Source organism: Oncorhynchus masou, chromosome 9 (assembly GCF_036934945.1).
Source record: "Oncorhynchus masou masou isolate Uvic2021 chromosome 9, UVic_Omas_1.1, whole genome shotgun sequence".
NCBI classification, from domain to species: Eukaryota; Metazoa; Chordata; class Actinopteri; order Salmoniformes; family Salmonidae; genus Oncorhynchus; species Oncorhynchus masou.
In genome coordinates this window covers 74,598,238-74,619,305 of record NC_088220.1, presented here as the reverse complement: position 1 = coordinate 74,619,305, position 21,068 = coordinate 74,598,238, and the positions used below count along the sequence as shown (strand labels likewise).

The 21,068-nt window shown below is 43.2% G+C and overlaps 1 protein-coding gene across 1 annotated transcript; it reads left to right on the top strand.

The window, feature by feature from the left end:
• The first annotated feature begins 319 nt into the window (after positions 1-319).
• LOC135545307 (transcription cofactor HES-6-like) lies at positions 320-2,013 on the top strand. Its single transcript, XM_064972928.1, has 4 exons — positions 320-649; positions 766-852; positions 959-1,034; positions 1,181-2,013. Exons 1-4 carry the CDS (start codon positions 566-568, stop codon positions 1,624-1,626), a joined length of 693 nt encoding a protein of 230 aa, XP_064829000.1. The 5' UTR covers positions 320-565; the 3' UTR covers positions 1,627-2,013.
• Positions 2,014-21,068: the final 19,055 nt, after the last annotated feature.

Sequence of the window (21,068 nt, the reverse complement as noted above, 5' to 3'; positions counted from 1 at the left end):
TCCTATTCCTTTTCACAGAATATAGCCTATACTGTACAATTATGGAGGACACAAACACATGGTACAAAAGACGTGTTAGTAACATGCAATGTACTTGTAAGCTACCTTTGTATTTTTCCCCCCAAATTGTCATTATTAAACTTTAGCCTAAATGAATAGCCTTCGGTTGAACAACAACAAAAAACACTGACGCCGAATACGCAACCCAATATATGAATTATTGTGACCACCACTGATCCTCACCGCGCAGCAAGGGCTGGCCGAAGACAAAGGAAAGGGCTCTGATTGGCTCTCACGGTGTGTACACTGTTGTCCGCTGGCTAGTGCAGACAAACCACACATTCATATGCAAATTAGTCCTTATAAATAGCTACACCAGCTCTTTAGCGCCAGCAGTGCGTTTATCAACGATTGTACAATAATCATAGGGCTTCTCGCCTGTCGTGTTTAGATTTTCTCTGACCGGGTCCGTTTGCCAGCTGCTCTCTTTCACGGACCGGGAAAATAGCAGTGGAATAGAAACTGGGATCTCAGACTGACTGCACTGCTCGGGCTCAAAACCAACATGGCCCCCTCGGCTCTGCACATCAAGAACGGATTTGGCATGGATGAGGATGACTACTACGGGATTAATAAAGGGGATAGAAAGGTACCGGTCATCTATGGTTGTAGCGTCGCTGAGCCCATTCTATAGAGTAGCCCACCCTAGTAATGCAGTTATTACATTGTTACAAAGCACTAACAGCCCAAGTGTCATTGTTACAGGCAAGAAAACCTTTGGTGGAGAAGAAGAGGCGTGCTCGTATCAATGAGAGTTTGCAGGAGCTCCGGACCTTGCTCGCTGACACCGACGTGAGTTTGTCGCACCTCCCCTGCTGTAGACTCACCTGGCGCACCTGTCATACAATAGAAGCGAATGTAATCTAATATTTTTCACTTTTGCTCCCCTCGGTTTCAGTCAAAGGTGGAGAACGCAGAGGTACTGGAGATGACGGTGAAAAAAGTGGAGCATATTCTCAAGGATCGTCCCCAAGGTAATCTGTGAGCAATGGAATACACTATCGACAATTCCATCCACTCATTAAATTGCATTTAGGCATAGATCAGGTGCTGCTTATCATAACGCCCACAGTGGGAGTGCAATTGAATCTAAGTAGGCCTAATTTCCTTTCTTCCTCAGAGACTGACATCATGAACCGGGAGGCCAGCGAGAGGTTTGCAGCAGGCTACATCCAGTGCATACACGAGGTCCATATGTTTGTGTCCAACTGTCCCGGGATAGACGCGACGGTGGCGGCCGAGCTACTGAACCACCTGCTGGAGTGTATGCCCTTGAACGAGGATCACTCCCAGGACATGGATATAATATCGGACACTTCCAGCAACAACGGCAGCATTTGGCCAGCCGGCGAGGCAGTGTGCGCGGCACTAGCCTCACCCGGATGCAGGAGTATATCCAGCGGCTCTTCCTCGGCCCTCTCCCCCGTCGCCTCCACCACCTCCAATGAGGACCTGTGCGAGACAGACAGCGAGCACAACCAGGGCGCGACCGACGCACTGGGGAACCAACAGGCCCAGAACATGCCCACTATCAGCTACTACAAGTCCATGTGGAGGCCCTGGTAGTGGCCCGTTCTGGTCAACTGTCCGCCTTTGGGATTTAATAGAAACGTTTGGAGTCTACCTGGCCCCAGGTTGTGACATCATCTGTTACATACCTCGAAAGCGCTTGTCGCTGGAAATTCACTTCCTACTTTTGCGCAATTGGGAACTTCTCATGTTTGTTTTTGTAAATATCTTTATGTAAAGAGGATTTGCATAAGAAAAAGCTATTGTGATGCCTTGAATAGGCTATAAAAATGTTTCCAGTTAAGATTCATACAGATAAAAGGCCCTTTACTCGCCCTGTAACCTTTAAAAGAAACACGTATATTTCCCCAACCACTTGACGCTGTAACAATGTGTAGAATGTTTTGTCCTTAAAATGTCAATGTGATTAATAAAATAATTTAATGAAAATGAGTCTTCATATGTAAAATTAGATTGTTTACACCATTTTACAGAATGATTAAAAAGTAAACCAATTAAAAGGCATTTCAAGCTGAATGACATGACGTCTGTTAGCATAACATTTTAAATGATTGGCAGAGTACCTAATATCACAAGACAATTGAATCGCCCAATTGACAAACAAAGCAATTAAGAGTAACTGCAGCCTGAAACAAACTAACACTTCAGGCATCTTACTGGCCAGGTAATTAACCAATTGCCAAAAAGGCATTGAAACAAAACGATAGGCCTATGAAAGGACTGCGCCATGCTCCCATAATCAAAATCAATTTCTTGAGGCATTTAATCATTCAGTATTTTTAAAGCACCTGGAAACAGAGTCCACAGATCATGTAGAAGTCAATATTGAAAGACACATTTGTGAATTGAATTGAATATAAAGCATAATTACGCACAGCTATCCAAAGCAATTAGCCTACTTGGCCTTTTGACCATGAAAACGCACTCGGCTCCGCTGCATATAGACTACTGATAAGAACATGACAGGTCCTATAGGCTCTCACGGTGGAGTATGAACACGTTCAACCTCCTTTGCTCATTGATTTGCTTAGACAGACATGTTTCAATCACAATTACAGTAGACCGACTGTGCCCTAATGAGTGCCAATGATAAAGATTAAAGTCCACTGGAAAAAAACACTGAAATAGCTGGGTGATTTTGCAACTACAGGCACTTTTGGCATTTCTTATAAAAAAATGTAATACAAGTTTCCTGAAAAATACTTTCATTACGGATGTTAATTTCTTGTCAAATACACATTAATAGATTCACAGACTGTTGTCATCTTTTGATGAAGGAATGAATGGCTAACGCGTCGGATTAGCGTTGAGCAGCCACAGGGGGTTTGTCGCTGGTCAAACCTGGCCACACATTTGGCGAGGTGGAACAACGGGCATGGAAGCAGAGGACGCAATGATCAAAGCTTTGGATCGGCAGGCTACCATTTGATAGAATGGCGACAAAGCCAGCGAGTTGAGAGATACTGACACAGACACAGCTGTAGCCTATAGCTTTGATTCGTCTTTGCACCTGTCAAAGGACATTTCGGAGTGAGAGAAATGTAGACCTAAAGGTTCAAGAGTAGGAAAACACATATTTATCAGTTGGGCTAATACAAAACAACTATATCGTTTTTAAAATACCAATTCATAGATTTTTGCCATGATGACGTCTGTAACATGAGCCATTTTCCTCATTAGTTTTTCAAAGCCTGTTGCTGCTTGGTAAACCCATAGTTCAAAATGTGCATAAAGCAGTCTGTTGCATCATTACAGGGACCCCGGGTCTGTTTCCCATCTTTATCATAAAGGCGCATAATCACCATTAATCTAAGGTGACATGTTGGTGATATTACAAAATTAGTTTTAGCGTCCCGTGAATGATAAAGGTAAATTAACAATTGCACAGCATCCTAACGCATCAGCTGCGGATTCGTGATGGTGAATTTCAATTCCGGGCTTAAAGGTTAGTGACCGGTGCCAGTAGGCATGAGGCTTTCAAACGTGGATGGGGGGATATGGTTCTGAAACGGATCCCCTGGGACTCCCATTTCATCCTTGGATGAGTCTCTCCTCTCAACTGTCTTTGACTCTAAAGAATAATCACGGATTGTTATGGATGGCATGGACCAAAACGCAGCATGGTAAGTGTTCATAATTCTTTATTACTCAAACACTCGAACAAAAATAACAAAGTGAAAAAACGAACAGTTCTGTAAGGCAAATAAACTATACAGAAAAATACTACCCACAAAACACAGGTGGGAAAAAGGCTGCCGAAGTATGATTCCCAATCAGAGACAAAGAAAGACAGCTGCCTCTGATTGGGAACCACACTCGGCCAAAAACAAATAAAAAGAAAAGATAGAAATAAAGAAACTAGAATGCCCACCCTAGTCACACCCTAGCCTAACCAAAATAGAGAATAAAAGCCTCTCTATGGCCAGGGCGGGACACTGACATGACAACAGAACGCTTCCGCCTAGCCCTTCACCGCTCTGACAGTTTCTTGACCCCGCTGTGTTTGATGCTTTCACGCACAACACTCATACAAAGATAACCCTCCCAGAGACGATACTGATTTGAGTCAGGGAAGCCAATATCCCAATAGGCCTATATTAGAAATTGCCTGTTGCTTTTGAACAATATTCACAATCTTACCATCTGGGTTTTCATCGTCTTCATCAGGTTCCAGCTGACATTCAAGTAAAATGTAGGGTGAAAACCCGATGGACCACCATCCCAACAAAACAAACCCTTACTTGTCCAGATCAACATTGGGGGGGAAAGGAAACATTAACATTTTAATGCACCTACAAAAAACGCAATGAACTGTGCTAAAATATCAGGTTCTTAAAATGGCAATGAGACAAATATACACTGACATATACCATGAGACAAATATACACTGATATATACCATGAGACAAATATACACTGATATATACCATGAGACAAATATACACTGATATATACCATGAGACAAATATACACTGATATATACCATGAGACAAATATACACTGATATATACCATGAGACAAATATACACTGATATATACCATTAGACAAATATACACTGATATATACCATGAGACAAATATACAGTGACATATACCATGAGACAAATATACACTGATATATACCATGAGACAAATATACAGTAACATCTGAATTCGTTTTTTGCACACACATTCCTTGCCCTGGTTCTGTGCACACTCACTGGACTCTACCCACACTCTCACACATGCTACACTGAGACTACAACACACACATACAATAGATACACACACACACGCTGATGCCGATTGCCTAGTCACTTTTACCCCTAACTTCATCTACATATTACCTCAACTACCCTGTACCCTTGCACATGGACTCTGTACCGGTACTCCTTGTATATAACCTTGTTATTGTGTCACCATTTCTTTTATTACTTTTCAACTCTATATGGTTGGGAAAGAGCTCGTGAGTAAGCATATCATGGTAAAGTACCTGTTGTATTCAGCACGTGACAAATAAAATGTGATTTGATCCTGCAATTGTTCCAGGCAGTTTCCTATGCATTCATAACCCAAGTTGCTATATGGTTTATGTCCAGCAGCATTGACATGGATCCCTGTTCACTGTATATAGAGCTGGTTTGGTTCCCAATATCCTGTTTATTCAACGCTGGCGTCACACCTCCCATTAATAGCACGGAGGAAAATACAGTCTCCCTCATACTTACACGTAAAGGTTTACAACATTTCAAATTTATACATGAAAAAAAAGAGAATTACAGTATTTGCACTGTGCATGTATCCATAGGAAATACACTAACAATGCAGAGGTTTAGGAACTCAGTTTTATAAATATTGTTGCTCCACTGAGCTGCCTTACTCTTGGAAAAAACAATAAATGACTAGTTTAAAATGGCATCCATTCCTTCAAACCAACAGAACTATGTAGGTGACTGTCCATTGTCTCAGCCAAGTCCACTTAATCTCATATAGGTAAAACATGAAGACAATAGACTTACATTCACAGCCTGTTACACAGGACAGTCACAAACTGAAAAAGAGAATGGTGTAACTTTGATTACTTATGAGGATCAACCTGCAGTACCTTACATATGCAAGAGAGTGTGAGACTGGATGAATTAATTGATTTGGCTTTGTTTGAAAGAAAAATAAAACATTTGTAGTAAGTATATATTTATACTGTCTGATTGTCACTGTTGTTCAAGTATGACTGCCAGGGGCAGACTGGGACCAGAAATTGCCCCTTGCCTTTTCTAACATGCGGCCAAATTTTTCCTGTGAGGCCCCCACACAGGCACATTTTTTCTATTGAGGACCCAATTTTTTGCCAGATAATGAAAATGTTGAGGAAAAACACCCAGGTTAGACAGGCCCACTGGGCTAAAAATGGACCAGCTCACTGTTGCGATGACGGACAGATGCAAGGAGCAACAAGCTTCATAACTTTACAGCAGAAAGAACACCCCGGCGGTCCTACAATCTAAGCTAGATGCCCTCAATCTCTCACAAATTACCAAGGAACCTACCAGGTACAACCCTGTTACGCACGCCTCTATGAAGAGGGAACGCAACACCCTGCTACAACTAAACTCTCCGTGAAGTGAAAAAGGTATGGACTGTAGGTGCAAGAAAGAATGACAACAGGCAGAATGTGGTACCGTTTACCAGGACTTTATTCCTTCACACGGTAATATGGGGAAAAGGGGCTGGACGGAACCAAAGAAAGTAAATCTCAAAGCCCCCCCTCTCCTATCTTACCTGCCTACCCACTACTTACCTAATTTAGCACCACCTGGTGCCCTAACCAAAATACAAGGGGGTGGTCCGCCCAGGTCTTACCTAGTGTGCCTAGACAGTGAATATGCTACGGGTATATGTATGCCCGCGGGCCTCTTGCCTAAGCACTCCCTAGGTGCCTTCCCCTTCCCCCCTGGGAACAAATGAAACAGAATATTAAACAATTTCACAAACAAACTAAGAAACAAAGGACATCAAATAAGCTCTATCTGAGCAACAAACTCACAAAACATACCAACTCTCAGCCCAGCAAAATCTCTAGCAAAATCTCTGCAATGACCTCCCTGCAAGGACCTCCCTGCAAGGACCTCCCTGCAAGGACCTCCCAGCAAAAATCTCTCTAGCAAAATCTCTGCAATGACCTCCCAGAAAAATCTCTCTCTCCTGAACAGAACACTGGCATTTATATAGCTTCAGAATGAATGGGTAATTGGAGACAGCTGCGTCTTGACGAGGGGGTGGGGTCAGCTCTCCAATTAGCCATGGAGTCGACCAATCAGCTGCTTGAGGGATTTCAGGAAGCCATTTCCTAAAATAAACACATGCAAATACACAAACTACAACACATAAACTGGGGAACGTAACAAACCCCAAATCCGTAAACATGGACTCCCTCAGATATCATCATGACCAACTTGCCCTCTAAATACATCTCTGCTGTTTTCAACCGGGATCTCAGCGATCACTGCCTTATTGCCTGCGTCTATTATGGGTCCGCGGTCAAACGACCACCCCTCATCACTGTCAAACGCTCCCTAAAACACATTAGCGAGCAGGCCTTTCTCATCGACCTGGCCAGGGTATCCTGGAAGGATATTGACCTCATTCCGTCAGTAGTGGATTCTTGGTTGTTCTTCAAAAGTGCTTTCCTCACCATCTTAAATAAGCATGCCCCTTTCAAAAAGATGTAGAACTAAGAACAGATATAGACCTTGGTTCACTCCAGCCTTGACTGCCCTTTGACCAACACAAAAACACCTGTACTGCACCAGCATCGTATAGTCCCCACAATATGCAACATTTCAGGGAAGTCAGGAACCAATATTCACAGTCAATTAGGAAAGGCTAGCTTTTTCAAACAGAAATTTCGCTGCAGCTGTACACAGCCCATCTGTAATTAGCCCATATGTCTAGGTTTGTACACTATTGACCCACATGAAGACAGACTCGTCTCTGTGTGTGTATACATGTGCATGTGTGTTTGAGTGTGAGAGGTGTGTGTGTGTGTGTGTGTGAAGCCTGACATTTGACGTACCTTGACGTTGATGGCCTTGGGCAGACGCCCCCCTCCTCACCCAGGGCTGTTCCTTCACTAGCTCCCTCTGCTGGATGGAGGAGAAATGTGTCTGATTCTTCTGCATCAGTGTCAGCCTCTTCTGGTCCTCCCTCAACACCTTCTGGATGTCCCTGCAGGACAAGGAGAGAGAGAGCTCTATTATAAATTATTAACAACAGTGCTTCTCATCTACTCTTCATAGTGTTACAATCATGGCCTTCATAATTAGCTAATAGCCAATTACTAAGTATGATCATAATTCCTATTTCATTACTTGTTATTATTATCAGCAAACTCTAAAGATAAGGTGTACTAGTGTTGGTCAGTAGAAATCATTGTCTCTATAGTTTGGGGCAACATTCTGTTAGAATGGCCTGAATAGAACCATCATGGTGAAATATTGTTGTCACAAGCTACTAACAAAAACGGAGGTACTTATAAGCAAAGAGCAAGTAAACATTCACTTCCTTTCAGCCATTGACATTGTTTTCAAGCAAGATTCAATAGGAACAGTAATAAAATACCAATCAAAAACCAAGTCATAAGAAAACTATCCCCACAATGACCCCCTTCTGTATTGGTGGGTGGTCCTGTCAATCATTTACTATTAGGGCATCTGATAGGTCATCATGATGTTCTCGTCAGCGTTGGCCCTGAGCAGCCAAAGGGGTTCCTGATGGACATACTTGATTAAGTGTTCTCCATCCCCCTCCCCTGGCCTTGACTATGGACTTGGCTCCAGCCTCGGATTCAGCCTCCACCCTCTCTCTGGCCTTAGCCTTGACCTTGGGGTCATTCTCCAGGGAGTCCACACGGCCAAAGTACTTGCAGCTGTCATTGCTCCCTAAAGACAAGAGGAATATTTAATGGCATGAGCCTTGAGACAGAGGGATAATGTGAGGTAATGTGAGGTTGAGAGTTTGAGAGAGACACAGTGTTGCAGTTTGGTTGGGCAAGGTGAGGTACGGATGACTGCTGTGTTTGTGCTGACCATTCCTCCTACCAGAGGCACTGCTTGATGTTCCCTTGTCACCAGAGCAGGACCAAGATCTACACCCAGAGTCAGACACAGAGGATGAGTCGGTCTCATCATGCAGCAGGATGTCCAGCTGGTCACAGGAAGAGTCCTCACAGTGAAGACACTGCAGTACACTGCTGTTGTACAGTGCTGCTGTACTGCTCCACTAGGGGGTGCCATGTTGTCCTCTAGCTGCAGCAGGTTGAGCTGCAGGGGCGAGCTGCAGCGAGACAAACAGTGGGTGGGGTGGGGGGGTGGGGTGGGGGGGGACAGACAGCACCCGTCCAGTGGAGGAAGGGGTGGAGGGGAGGGACACTCTCCGGTCTCCATGGCCAGTGCTTTGGGGGGCTCGGAAGGCAGGCCGAAGGGGAAGGCTTGGGTGGGGTAGGAAGCCTGGGGGACAAACTGAGCCTGCACTGGGAAGGAGGGCTGGGGTGGGAAGGCCTGCTGGGTAGTGTAGGCCGTCTGTGCTGGGAAAGGCAGCTGGATAGAGTAGGTGGTTTGGAAGGGCTGCTGGGTAGTGTGAGCCATCTGAGGGGCTTGGAAGACCTGCTGGGGGTTGAAGGTATTCTGAGTGGGAATTCCAGGGGATGGGGATGCTGGGAGGTGTAGGCTGGTTGGGCAGAAACGAAGAAAAGTGTAGGTGCTGCAGCCATTTGACCAATCTGTCCCAGCTGTCATATTTCACCCATTTGTCCCATCTGAGAGAATATATAGTTGGGCACAACCAACACTCTACTCAGCAAACTGGATGGAGTCTATCACAGTGCCATCCCACCACTGCGAACTGTAGGCTCTCATTGGCTGGCCCTCACTACATATTTGTCGCCAAACCCACTGGATCCAGGTCATCTATATGCTAAAGCATCGCCTAACCTCAGCTCACTGGTCACCATAGCAACACCCACCTGTAGCACACACTCCAGTAGGTATATTTCACTGGTCATCCCCAAATGCCAACACTTACTTTGGTTGCCTTTACTTCCAGTTCTCTGCTGCCAATGACTGGAAGAATTGCAAAAATCACTGAAGCTGGAGTCTTATATCTCCCTCTCTAACTTTAAGCATCAGCTGTCAGAGCAGCTTACCGATCACTGGACCTGTACACAACCAATATGCAAATAGTACACCCAACTACTTCATCCCCATATTATTACTTATCCTCTTGCTCTTTTGCACCCCAGTATCTCTACATGCACATCATCATCTGCACATCTATCACTCCAGTGTTAATTTGCTAAATTGTAATTATTTTTCCTTTATGGCCTATTTATTGCCTTACCTCCCTACTCTCTACGTTTGCACACACTGTACATATATTTTTCTATTGTGTTATTGACTGTACGTTTGTTTATGCGTAACTCTGTGTTGTTGTTTTTGTCGCACTGCTTTGCTTTATTTTGACCAGGTCGCAGTTGTAAATAAGAACTTGTTCTCAACTGGCCTACCTGGTAAAATATATATATATTTTTTTAAATCACTGGGGCCAAGCTTCCTGCCATCCAGGACCTTTATACCAGGCGGTGTCAGAGGAAGGCCCTAAAAATGGCTAGATTCCAGCCACCCTAGTCATAGACTGTTCTCTCTGCTACCACATGGCAAACAGTACCAGAGCTAGGTCTAGGTCCAAGAGGCTCCTAAACAGCTTCTACCCCCAAGACATAAGACTCCTGAACATTTAATCAAATGGCTACCTAGACTATTTGAATTTCCTGCCCCCCCCCCCTCTCTTTTTACACTGCTGCTAGTCTCTGTTATTATCTATAGTCACTTCTGATGAGTCCAAATTTGAGACTGCCGTGTCTTTGTGAGACGCAGAGTAGGTGAACAGATGACCTATGCATGTGTAGTCCCCACCGTGAAGCATGCATGGAGAATGCGGTGTAGGAGGAGAACTGGTACTTCCTCTTCACCATGACGGGGGTGATACAGCTCTCCAGATACCTGATGACACTGTCCAGACAGCTGATCTGCTGTTAGGAGTAGACAGTCTGGTCCTAACAGTAGAGCTCCTCCACACTGTCAGCAGCAGTAGCAGTAATGTCCTTGACAAGCAGAGGTGGCACCGCTGAGTCCTTCAGAAACGTCACAGGACTCTTATGCTGCTGTGCTCCTGCTGGAGATGCATCTGTTAGCAAACACACACTCTCACAGACACACACACACACACACACACACACACACACACACACACACACACACACACACACACACACACACACACACACACACACACACACACACACACACACACACACACACTCTCACAGACACACACACACACACACACACACACACAGACACAGACACAGACACACACACACACACACACACACACACACACACACACACTCTCACACACACACACACACACACACACACACACACACACACACACACACACACACACACACACACACACACAGAGAGAGAGATGGTTTGAGTGGGAAAGAGAAAATAACAGACAATGATTTAGAACACACACATTTACAAACTCCAAAAATGTCAATATTTCTCAACACACACAAACACCACTTACTGTCTGTGGTTTTCCTGGATTCAGGTTTGGAGGGAGAGGGAAAGTAGATCGGCTGGTCCTGACTCTTCAACATGTGGACCCTTTTACAGATCTCCTGGAATGTCCTCTGTAAGACAGAGAGAGATGGTTTGAGTGGGGAAGAGAGACAGAGTGATCTAGCCGAGAAAATAACAAGACAATGATTTAGAATACTGAAGACAACCAGAAGAAATGCAGAGAGTGGTACTAACTCACCGGTGTGGATTTTCCTGGTTCATCAACCACATTCCTGTTCTCAATAGTTTTCCCATTCCAGTGGGAACCGTTGCTGCCATGGCTACCGTAACCACTGGAGCCCATGTTGTGGACCGGCTGTAGGAGGACAAGAACGTGTTGTTGTAGAAACACACAGATGTGATTTTATTAGGATCTCTTTTTTGTCCTAATTTGGACTAATCTTTCAAGAGTCCTTAAACATTAAAGGCAACATTACAGGCAACATCCGTACCGAGCGAAAGGCTAGAGCTGCAGCTTTCAAGGAGCTGGACTCTAATTCGGATGCTTATAAGAAATCCCACTATGCTCTCATACGAACCATCAAACAGGCAAAGCGCCAGGACAAAGATTGAATCCTACTGCATCGGCTCTGACGCTGGTCGGATTTGGAAGGGCCTCGGACTAAACACCTCCCTCTGCAACTGGATCCTTGACGGGCCGCCTCCAGGTGGTAAGGGGAGGCAACAACACATCTGCCACTCTGATCCTCAACAATGGGGCACTTCAGGGGTGTATGCAGTGTCCCCTCCTGTACACCCTGTTAACACAAGCATGACCCCAACACCATCATTACGTTTGCTGACAACACAACAGTGGTAGGCCTGATCCCTGACAAGGATGAGACAACCTATTGGAAGGAGGTCAGAGACCTGGCAGTGTGATGCCAGGACAACAACCTCTCCCTCAATGTGAGCAAGACAATTTAGCTGATCAAGGATTATAAGAAAAGGAGGGCTGAACAGCCCAGTACATCACTGGGGCCAAGCCTCCTGAAATCCAGGACCTACAGTACCAGTCAAAAGTTTGGACTCACCTTCTCATTCAAGGACTTTTCTTTATTTGGACTATTTTCTACATTGTAGAATAATAGTGAAGACGTCAAAACCATGAAATACCACCTATGGAATCATGTAGTAACCAAAAAAAGTTAAACAAATCAACATATTTTAGATGCTTCAAAGTAGCCACCCTTTGCCTTGATGACAGCTTTGCACACTTTTGGCATTCTCTCAACTAGCTTCACCTGGAATGCGTTTCCAACTGTCTTTAAAGACTTCCCACATGTGCTGATCACTTGTTGGCTGCTTTTCCTTCACTATGCGGTCCAACTCATCCCAAACCATCTAAATTGGGTTGACTTTGGGTGATCGTGGAGGCCAGGTCATCTGATGCAGCACTCCATCGCTCCCCTTCTTGGTCAAATAGCCCTTACACAGCCTGGAGGTGTGTTGGGTCATTGTTCTGTTGAAAAACAAATGATAGTCCCACTAAGCCCAAACCAGATGGGTGGCGTATCGCTGCAGAATGCTGTGGTAGTCATGCTGGTTAAGTGCGCCTTGAATTCAAAATAAATCCCTGACAGTGTCACCAGCAAAGCACCCCACACCATCACACCCTCCTCCTCCATGCTTTACGGTGGGAACCACACATGCAGAGATCATCCATTTACCTACTCTGCGTCTCACAGCGGTTGGAAACCAAAAAAAAGCACATTTGGACTCATCACACCAAAGGACAGATTTACACTGGTTTAATGTCCATTGCTCATGTTTCTTTGCCCAAGCTTGTCTCTTCTACTTATTGATGTCCTTAAGTAGTGGTTTCTTTGCAGCAATTCGACCATGAAGGTCTGATTCACACAGTCTCCTCTGAATAGTTGATGTTGAGATGTGTCTGTTAATTGAACTCTGTGAAGCATTTATTTGGGCTGCAATTTCTGAGGCTGGTAACTCTAATGAACTTGTCCTCTGCAGCAGAGGTAACTCTGGGTCTTCCTTTCCTGTGGCTGTTCTCAAGAGAGCCAGTTTCATCATAGCACAAAATAATTTTTGCGACTACACTTGAAGAAACTTTCAAAGTTCTTGAAATGTCCTGCGTTGACTCACCATGTCATGTCAACATTCGTAGTGTCATTCCAAAAAGTGATCAAATTCAACATCTACTCACAGTCTCCAACCTTGACTTCCTCTGCCTCTCAGAGATACGGCTCCATAAAACCTCTCCATATGCTGCTTTGATTGTGATTGGCTACAATGTTTTCAGGAGACTGGATTGAAGGAAGAGGAGGGTGATGATTTACATTAAAGAACATATCCGATGTAAACAAATTGAGTGGTCAAGTGATAATGAACTAGAATGTATTGCCCTGAACGTTACACTGTCTCCCCAAATGTCTTTTACCCTTATTGGAATGTATAGGCCACCTTCCACCAAAAGTGTGTTTTTTGATCAGTTTAATAACATGCTTAGTGAATGTGACTTTGGTAAAGAGGTCATCTTAACGGGAGATTTTAACATTAATTATGAAGACAAGTCTGGTAGGAAAACCCTCAAACGGATCACTAATACCTTTAACCTTTACACTGCTAGTTAAAGGGCCATCCAGGGTGACTTGTTGCTCTAAAACACAGATTGATTTGGTGTTCACTAATAAACCAGAGAGAGTGACTAAATCATTCAATATGGTTACTGGGTTATCTGATCATAATCTGACACTTATAGCCAGAAAGCTGTCTAAGAGCAGGTTTAACCTCTCTACTGTTAGAAAGCCGGATCAACTAAGAATACCTAAGAGTGAATTAAACTATTTTGAAAACACAATTAAGGGAATTAACTGGAATGATCTCTTGTTCTATACAGACATGGAAACTGATAGTCAGGTTTTTCTATCCACAATCTAGACTAAATGGTTTCCTAAAGAAAATCAAATCCAAACCTGGCCAAAAGAGCCCTCTTCCTTGGCTGAATGGAGAAATCTGGAAATTGATGAAAGAACGAGATGCTCTAAAAATAGCCCTAAGATCCATATTAGAGCATGACAGACGTAGGTTTACTATGTTGAGAAATAAGGTGATGAAAGAAATCAGACAGGCCAAGGCAAACTTTTGTATTAACATAATTGGTGAAGCAAAGGGAAATTCTGAATTGATCTGGGAGAATCTAAAAAAGTTAACAGGGAAAGACCATAGTAACACTGCAAAAAGACTAGAAATCATGGTGAATAACAATCTAACACAGGATGCAGTCGAAATAGCAATAGCCTTCATTCCTACTTTATTGACTCTGTCAGGGTACTGACACAGAACCCCTTCACTGGATTTTTGACTCAGTGCTAGTAAATACACTCAACATGTCTTCATCATAAAGGAGGTTTCTGAGTCAAAGGTGAACAAGGTGATTCGCTCACTAAAGAACTCTAAAGCCAAAGATGTGTTTGGGCTGGACTCTACCTTTCTTAACTACAACTTGGAGTCACTCATTGGCCCCATTACTAAGGTCACCAACACATCTATGGGTCTCGGGGTGTTTCCAAGGGTATGGACGTCGGCAATAATAACGGCCATCTTTAAATCGGGTGACCCTGCTGACGTGAGTAACTACAGGCCCATTAGTATACTACCTGTGGTGTCAAAGGTTGTTGAAAAGTGTGTAGCAGAACAACTGATTGCCCACCTCAAAAACAGCTCCTTCACATTACACTCCATGCAGTTTAGTCAGAGCAAAACACTCCACAGAAACGGCCAACTGCTTTCTTCTGGAAAATGTGAAGTCCAAGATGGACAAAGGGGGTGCTGTTGGGGCTGTGTTTCTGGACATAAGGAAGGCTTTTGATACTGTTAACCATGAGATTCTCATCACAAAATTGTCCAAGTTCAACTTTTCCTCTGATGCCTTGAGATGGATGAAATCATACCTTGAAGGCAGAACTCAGTGTGTCAGAGTGAGCAATGAGCTGTCGCCCACTCTTAGCTATGATGTGGGCGTGCCCCAAGGGTCAATACTGGGGCCCCTCCTGTTCAGCCTGTACATTAATGATCTGCCTTCTGTCTGTACTGGGTCTGAAGTTCAAATGTATGCAGATGATACAGTGATATATGTGCATGCAAACAACAAGCTGCACAAGAACTCACTACTGTAATTGTCCAGGTTACAAAGTGGCTCAGTGACTCGTGTTTGCATCTCAATGTGAAAAAAAACTTTTTGCATGTTCTTCACAGAGGGCAACAGATGCTACTGAGCCAGATGTCTATGTGTCAGGGGAGAAGCTCCAGGTGGTATCTGATTAAGTACCTTGGCATCATACTTGATTCCAACCTCTCTTTTAAAAAGCAGGTGAAAAAGGTAATTCAGATATCCAAATTCAACCTAGCTAATTTCCGATTTATACAAAATTGTTTGACTACAGAGGTAGCAAAACTGTACTTCAAATCTATGATACTCCTCCACTTAACATACTGCTTGACTAGTTGGGCCCAAGCTTGCTGTACAACATTAAAACCTATTCAGTCTGTCTACAAACAGGCTCTCAAAGTGCTTGATAGGAAGCCCAATAGCTATCATCACTGTTACATCCTCAGAAAGCATGAGCAATACACCGACGCATGTCTTGTATTCAATATCCTAAATGGCCTGGCTCCCCCTCCACTCAGTGTTTTTGTTAAACAGAAAACCCAAACATATGGCAGCAGATCCACAAGGTCTGCCATGAGAGGTGACTGTATAGTTCCCTTAAGGATAAGTACCTTTAGTAAATCCACTTTCTCTGTGAGAGCTTCCCATGTCTGGAATACACTGCCATCAGACACACATAACTGTACCACATATCACACTTTCACAAAATGCATGAAGACATAGCTAAAGGTCAATCAGATGTGTGAACATGGTCCCTAGCTGTGTGTTGCCGCTTTCCATGTTGTCTGTTGTCTGTAGCTTGTGAGGTGTGGAAACACTTTGTTGCTTTTATGAATTTTGTCTTGCTGCTTTTTGTTCTATGTTTCTCTGTCTGTATGCTACGTCTTGCTTGTCCTATGTTGCTCTGTCTGTATGCTATGTCTTGCTTGTCCTATGTTGCTCTGCGTGTGCTCACTGCTCAATGATTGTCTATATTGTAATTGTTTTTAATAACCTGCCCAGGGACTGCGGTTGAAAATTAGGCGGCTGGTTAAAACCGGCACTTTTACTGAAACGTTGATTAATGTGCACTGTCCCTGTAAAAATAAAATAAACTCAAAATATTTTAGTGGTACTCTTCTGCAGTTTTAAAGCAAGTTTTATTCAATTCTACACTTTTTGCCATGCGGAGGAGAGAAACATTTGCAGTTTTACAGCCAATAACGTGCAATTCTACATTTCTTGCCATAGTGGAGATCATTTTTTTGCAGTTTTAAGCTAATCTCCTGCAATTCTACACATTTTACAATGACTTATGGCATGTTAGTATGACATCTGGGTTAGAGGGACCAAAGTCAAGGGACCAAAGTCAATGGGGGCACCTTAGAGGTCAGGACCCCTAGGCACTTGCACTTCATGGTCAGATGATTAGATACATTTAGATAGCTGACTAGACTAATTTACCAATTGACATATTTTTAGCTGACATGGGCTAATTGAGTGACTGTCAGTGACTGGACATAAGAGAACAACTGCTGATGCACAACCAAATCTCGAAATTGCACCTTGTATATTCTATTATTCTAACTGGCAACAGCAAGTTCAGACCCAGACTGAGTTCTTAAAAATATAAATAAATTGTGACCACTTATTATAGGACATTTCTTCCCTGCCTGTATCATCACAGCCTGCAGTTCAACAGAAGAACTCTGTCCATCACAAATGCAATACACACTATGACACTTATCCTTATCAAATCAAATGTATTACATACACATGGTTAGCTGATGTTATTGCGAGTGTAGCGAAATGCTTGTGCTTCTTGTTCCTACAGTGCAGCAATATCTAACAAGTAACACAACAAATACCTAATACACACACATCTAAGTAAAGTAATGGAAAAAGTATATATCATTATATATATGAGCAATGTCAGAGCGCATAGGCTAAGATGCAATAGATAATATAGAATACAGTATATATGAGATGAGAAATGCAAGATATGTAAACATTATTAAAGTGGAATAATTAAAGTGACTAGTGTTCCATTTAAGGTGGCCAATGATTTCAAGTCTGTATGTAGGCAGCAGCCTCTCTGTGCTAGTGATGCACAATCGAGAGCATCCTGTCGGGCTGTATCACCGCCTGGTACAGCAACTGCTCCGCCCACGACCGTAAGGCTCTCCAGAGGGTAGTGAGGTCTGCACAACACATCACCGGGGGAAAAACTACCTGCCCTCCAGGACACCTATACCACCCGATGTCACAGGACGGCCATAAAGATCATCAAGGACAACAACCACCCGAGCCACTGCCTGTTCACCCCGCTAAATTCCAGAAGGTGAGGTCAGTACAGATGCATCAAAGCAGGGGCCGAGAGACTGAAAAACAGCTTCTATCTCAAGGCCATCAGACTGTTAAACAGCCACCACTAACATTGAGTGGCTGCTCCCAACATACTGACTCAACTCCAGCTCACTTCAATAATGGAAATTGATGTAAAAAATGTATCACTAGCCACTTTAAACAATGCCACTTAATATAATGTTTACATATTCTACATAACTCATCTCATATGTATATACTGTACTCTATACCAACTACTGCATCTTGCCATCTTTATGTAATACATGTATCACTAGCCACTTTAAACAATGCCACTTAATATGTTTACATACCCTACATTACTCATCTCATATGTATATACTGCACTCTATATCATCTACTGCATCATGCCTATGCCGCTCTGTACCAGCACTCATTCATATTTCTTTATGTACATATTCTTTATCTCTTTACACTTGTGTGTATAAGGTAGTAGTTGTGGAATTGTTAGGTTAGATTTCTCGTTGGTTATTACTGCATTGTCGGAACTAGAAGCACAAGCATTCCGCTACACTCACATTAACATCTGCTAACCATGTGTATGTGACAGTTAAAATTATTTGATTTTGATTTAACAGTCTGATGGCCTTGAGATAGAAGCTGTTTTTCAGTGTCTTACCAGCGGAAGTACTAAGTGACAGAACAGATTTATTTATCCAGAAATCCTCTCCATTTAAAACACACCCCAATATTACTGTACTAAGTATTGTATTGATCTCAGATCTGTATGCATCTAACCATTGGAACATTTATGGAAATATATGATTAAGCAATGTCCATACGTTACAGACATAATTGCTAAAATTATATATACTGAACATAAATATAAACGCAACATTTTACAGAGTTACAGTTCATATAAGAAAATCAGTCAATTTAAATAAATACACATTTTCACATGACTGGGAATACAGATACAGTGCTTTCTGAAAGTAATTCAGACCACTTGACTTTTTCCACATTTTGTTATGTTACAGCCTTATTCTAAAATTGATTAAAACATTTTTTTAAATCTACACACAATACCCCATAACAATTCAAAACGTTTTTTTAAACATTTTTTTGCAAAAGTATGAAAAAGAAATAACGATATCACATTTGCAAACGTATTCAGATCCCTTACTCTGTACTTTGTTGAAGCACCTTTGGCAGCGATTACTGTCACAAGTCTTCTTGGGTATGACGCTACAAGCTTTGCACACCTGTATTTAGGGAGTTTCTCCCTTCTTCTATGCAGATCCTCTCAAGCTCTGTCAGGTTGGATGGGGAGCGTAGCTCCACAGCTATTTTCAAGTCTCTCCAGAGATGTTTGATCGGGTTCAAGTCCGGGCTCTGTCTGGGCCACTCAAGGACATTCAAAGACTTGTCCCGAAGCCACTGCTGCATCGTCTTGACTGTTTACTTAGGGTCGTTGTCCTGTTGGAAGGTGAACCTTCGCTACAGTCTGAGGTCCTGAGCACTCTGAAGCGGGTTTTTATTTAGGATCTCTCTGTACTTTGCACCGTTCAGCTTCCCCTTGACTAGTCTCCCAGTCCCTGCCTCTGAAAGACATCCCCACAGCATGATGCTGCCACCACCATGTTTCACTGTAGGAATGGTGCCTGGTTTCCTCCAGACATGATGCTTGGCATTCAGGCCAAAGAGTTCAATATTGGTTTCATCAGACTAGAGAATCTTGTTTATCATGGTCTGAGAGTGCTTTAGGTGCCTTTTGGCAAACTCCAACCAGGTTGTCATGTGCCTTTTACTGAAGAGTGGTTTCTGTCTGGCCAATCTACCATAAAGGCCTGATTGGTAGAGTGCTGCAGATATGGTTGTCCTTCCGGAAGGTTCTCCCATCTCCACAGAGGAACTCTGGAGCTCTGTCAGAGTGAATCGGGTTCTTGGTCACCTCCCTGACCAAGGCCCTTCTCCCCTGATTGCTCAGTTTCACCAGGCAGCCAGCTCTAGGAGAATATTGGTGATTCCAAACTTCTTCCATTTGAGAATGATGGAGGCCACTGTGTTCTTGGGGACTTTTAATGCTCCAGATTTTTTTGGGTACCCTTCCCCAGATCTGTGCCTCGACACAATCCTGTCTCGGAGTTCTACGGACAATTACTTCGACCTCATGGCTTGGTTTTTGCCCTGACATGCACTGTCAACTGTGGGACCTTATATAGACAGACATGTGCCTTTCCAAATAATTTCCAATCAATTGAATTTACCACAGGTGGACTCCAATCAAGCTGTAGAAACATCTCAAGGATGATCAATGGAAACACGATACACCTGAGTTCAATTCATATCAAAGGGTCTGAATACTAAATAAGGTATGTTTTTTATTCGTAATACACTTCAAAAATGTTTAATAACCTGTTTTCGCTTTGTCATTGTGAGGTATTATGTGTAGATTAATGAGGATTGTTTTCATTTAATCCATTTGATAATAAGGTTGTAATGTAAACAAAATGTGGAAAAAGTCAAGGGGTCTGAATACACTGTTGATCACAGATACCTAAAAAAATTAAAATAGCGTTTTGAATCAGAAAGTCAGTATCTGGTGTGACCACATTTGCCTCATGCAGCTTGACATTTCCTTCTCATAGAGTGGATCAGGCTGTTGATTATGGTCTGTGGAGTGTTGTCCCATTCCTCTTCAATGGCTGTGCAAAGTTTCTGGATATTGACGGGAATCGGAACACGCCGTGTCGTACACGTCGATCCAGAGCATTCCAAGAATGCTCAATGGGTGACAGGTCTGCAGGCCACGGAGAACTGACATTTTCACTTTTCAGGAATTGTGTACAGATCCTTGCAACATGGGGCAGTGCATTATCATGATGAATGGCACGACAATGGGACTCAGCATCTCGTCATTCTGTCTCTGAGCATTCAAATTGCAATCGATAAAGTGCAATTGTGTTCTTGGTCCGTAGCTTATGCCTGCCCATACCATAACCCCACCGCCACCATGGGGCACTCTGTTCAAAACGTTGACATCAGCAAACCGCTTGCCTACATGTGACCTACTTGTGTGCATGTACTGACATGTATGGGTAACGGATAGACACACACACAAATGTTTTTAAAAGTATTTTGTCTGTAATGTCTTGGACCCCAGTAAGACTAGCTGTTGCCACTGACGTCGACTAATGGGGATCCTAATCAATCGACTCCATACACGTGGTCTGTGGTTGTGAGGCCGGTTGGACTTCCTGACAAATTCTCTAAAACAATGTTGGAGACGGTTTATGGTGGATAAATTAACATTCAATTCTCTGGCAACAGCTCCGGTGAACATTCCTGCAGTCAGTGTGCCAATTGCACTCTCTCTCA

Excerpts from the sequence above, each read along its gene's own strand:
- LOC135545307 (XM_064972928.1), top strand. The coding sequence starts at position 566 with ATGGCCCCCTCGGCTCTGCACATCAAGAACGGATTTGGCATGGATGAG. Across the intron at positions 853-958 it reads CCTTGCTCGCTGACACCGAC|TCAAAGGTGGAGAACGCAGA; the intron begins GTGAGTTTGTCG and ends CCTCGGTTTCAG. Across the intron at positions 1,035-1,180 it reads TCTCAAGGATCGTCCCCAAG|AGACTGACATCATGAACCGG; the intron begins GTAATCTGTGAG and ends TTTCTTCCTCAG.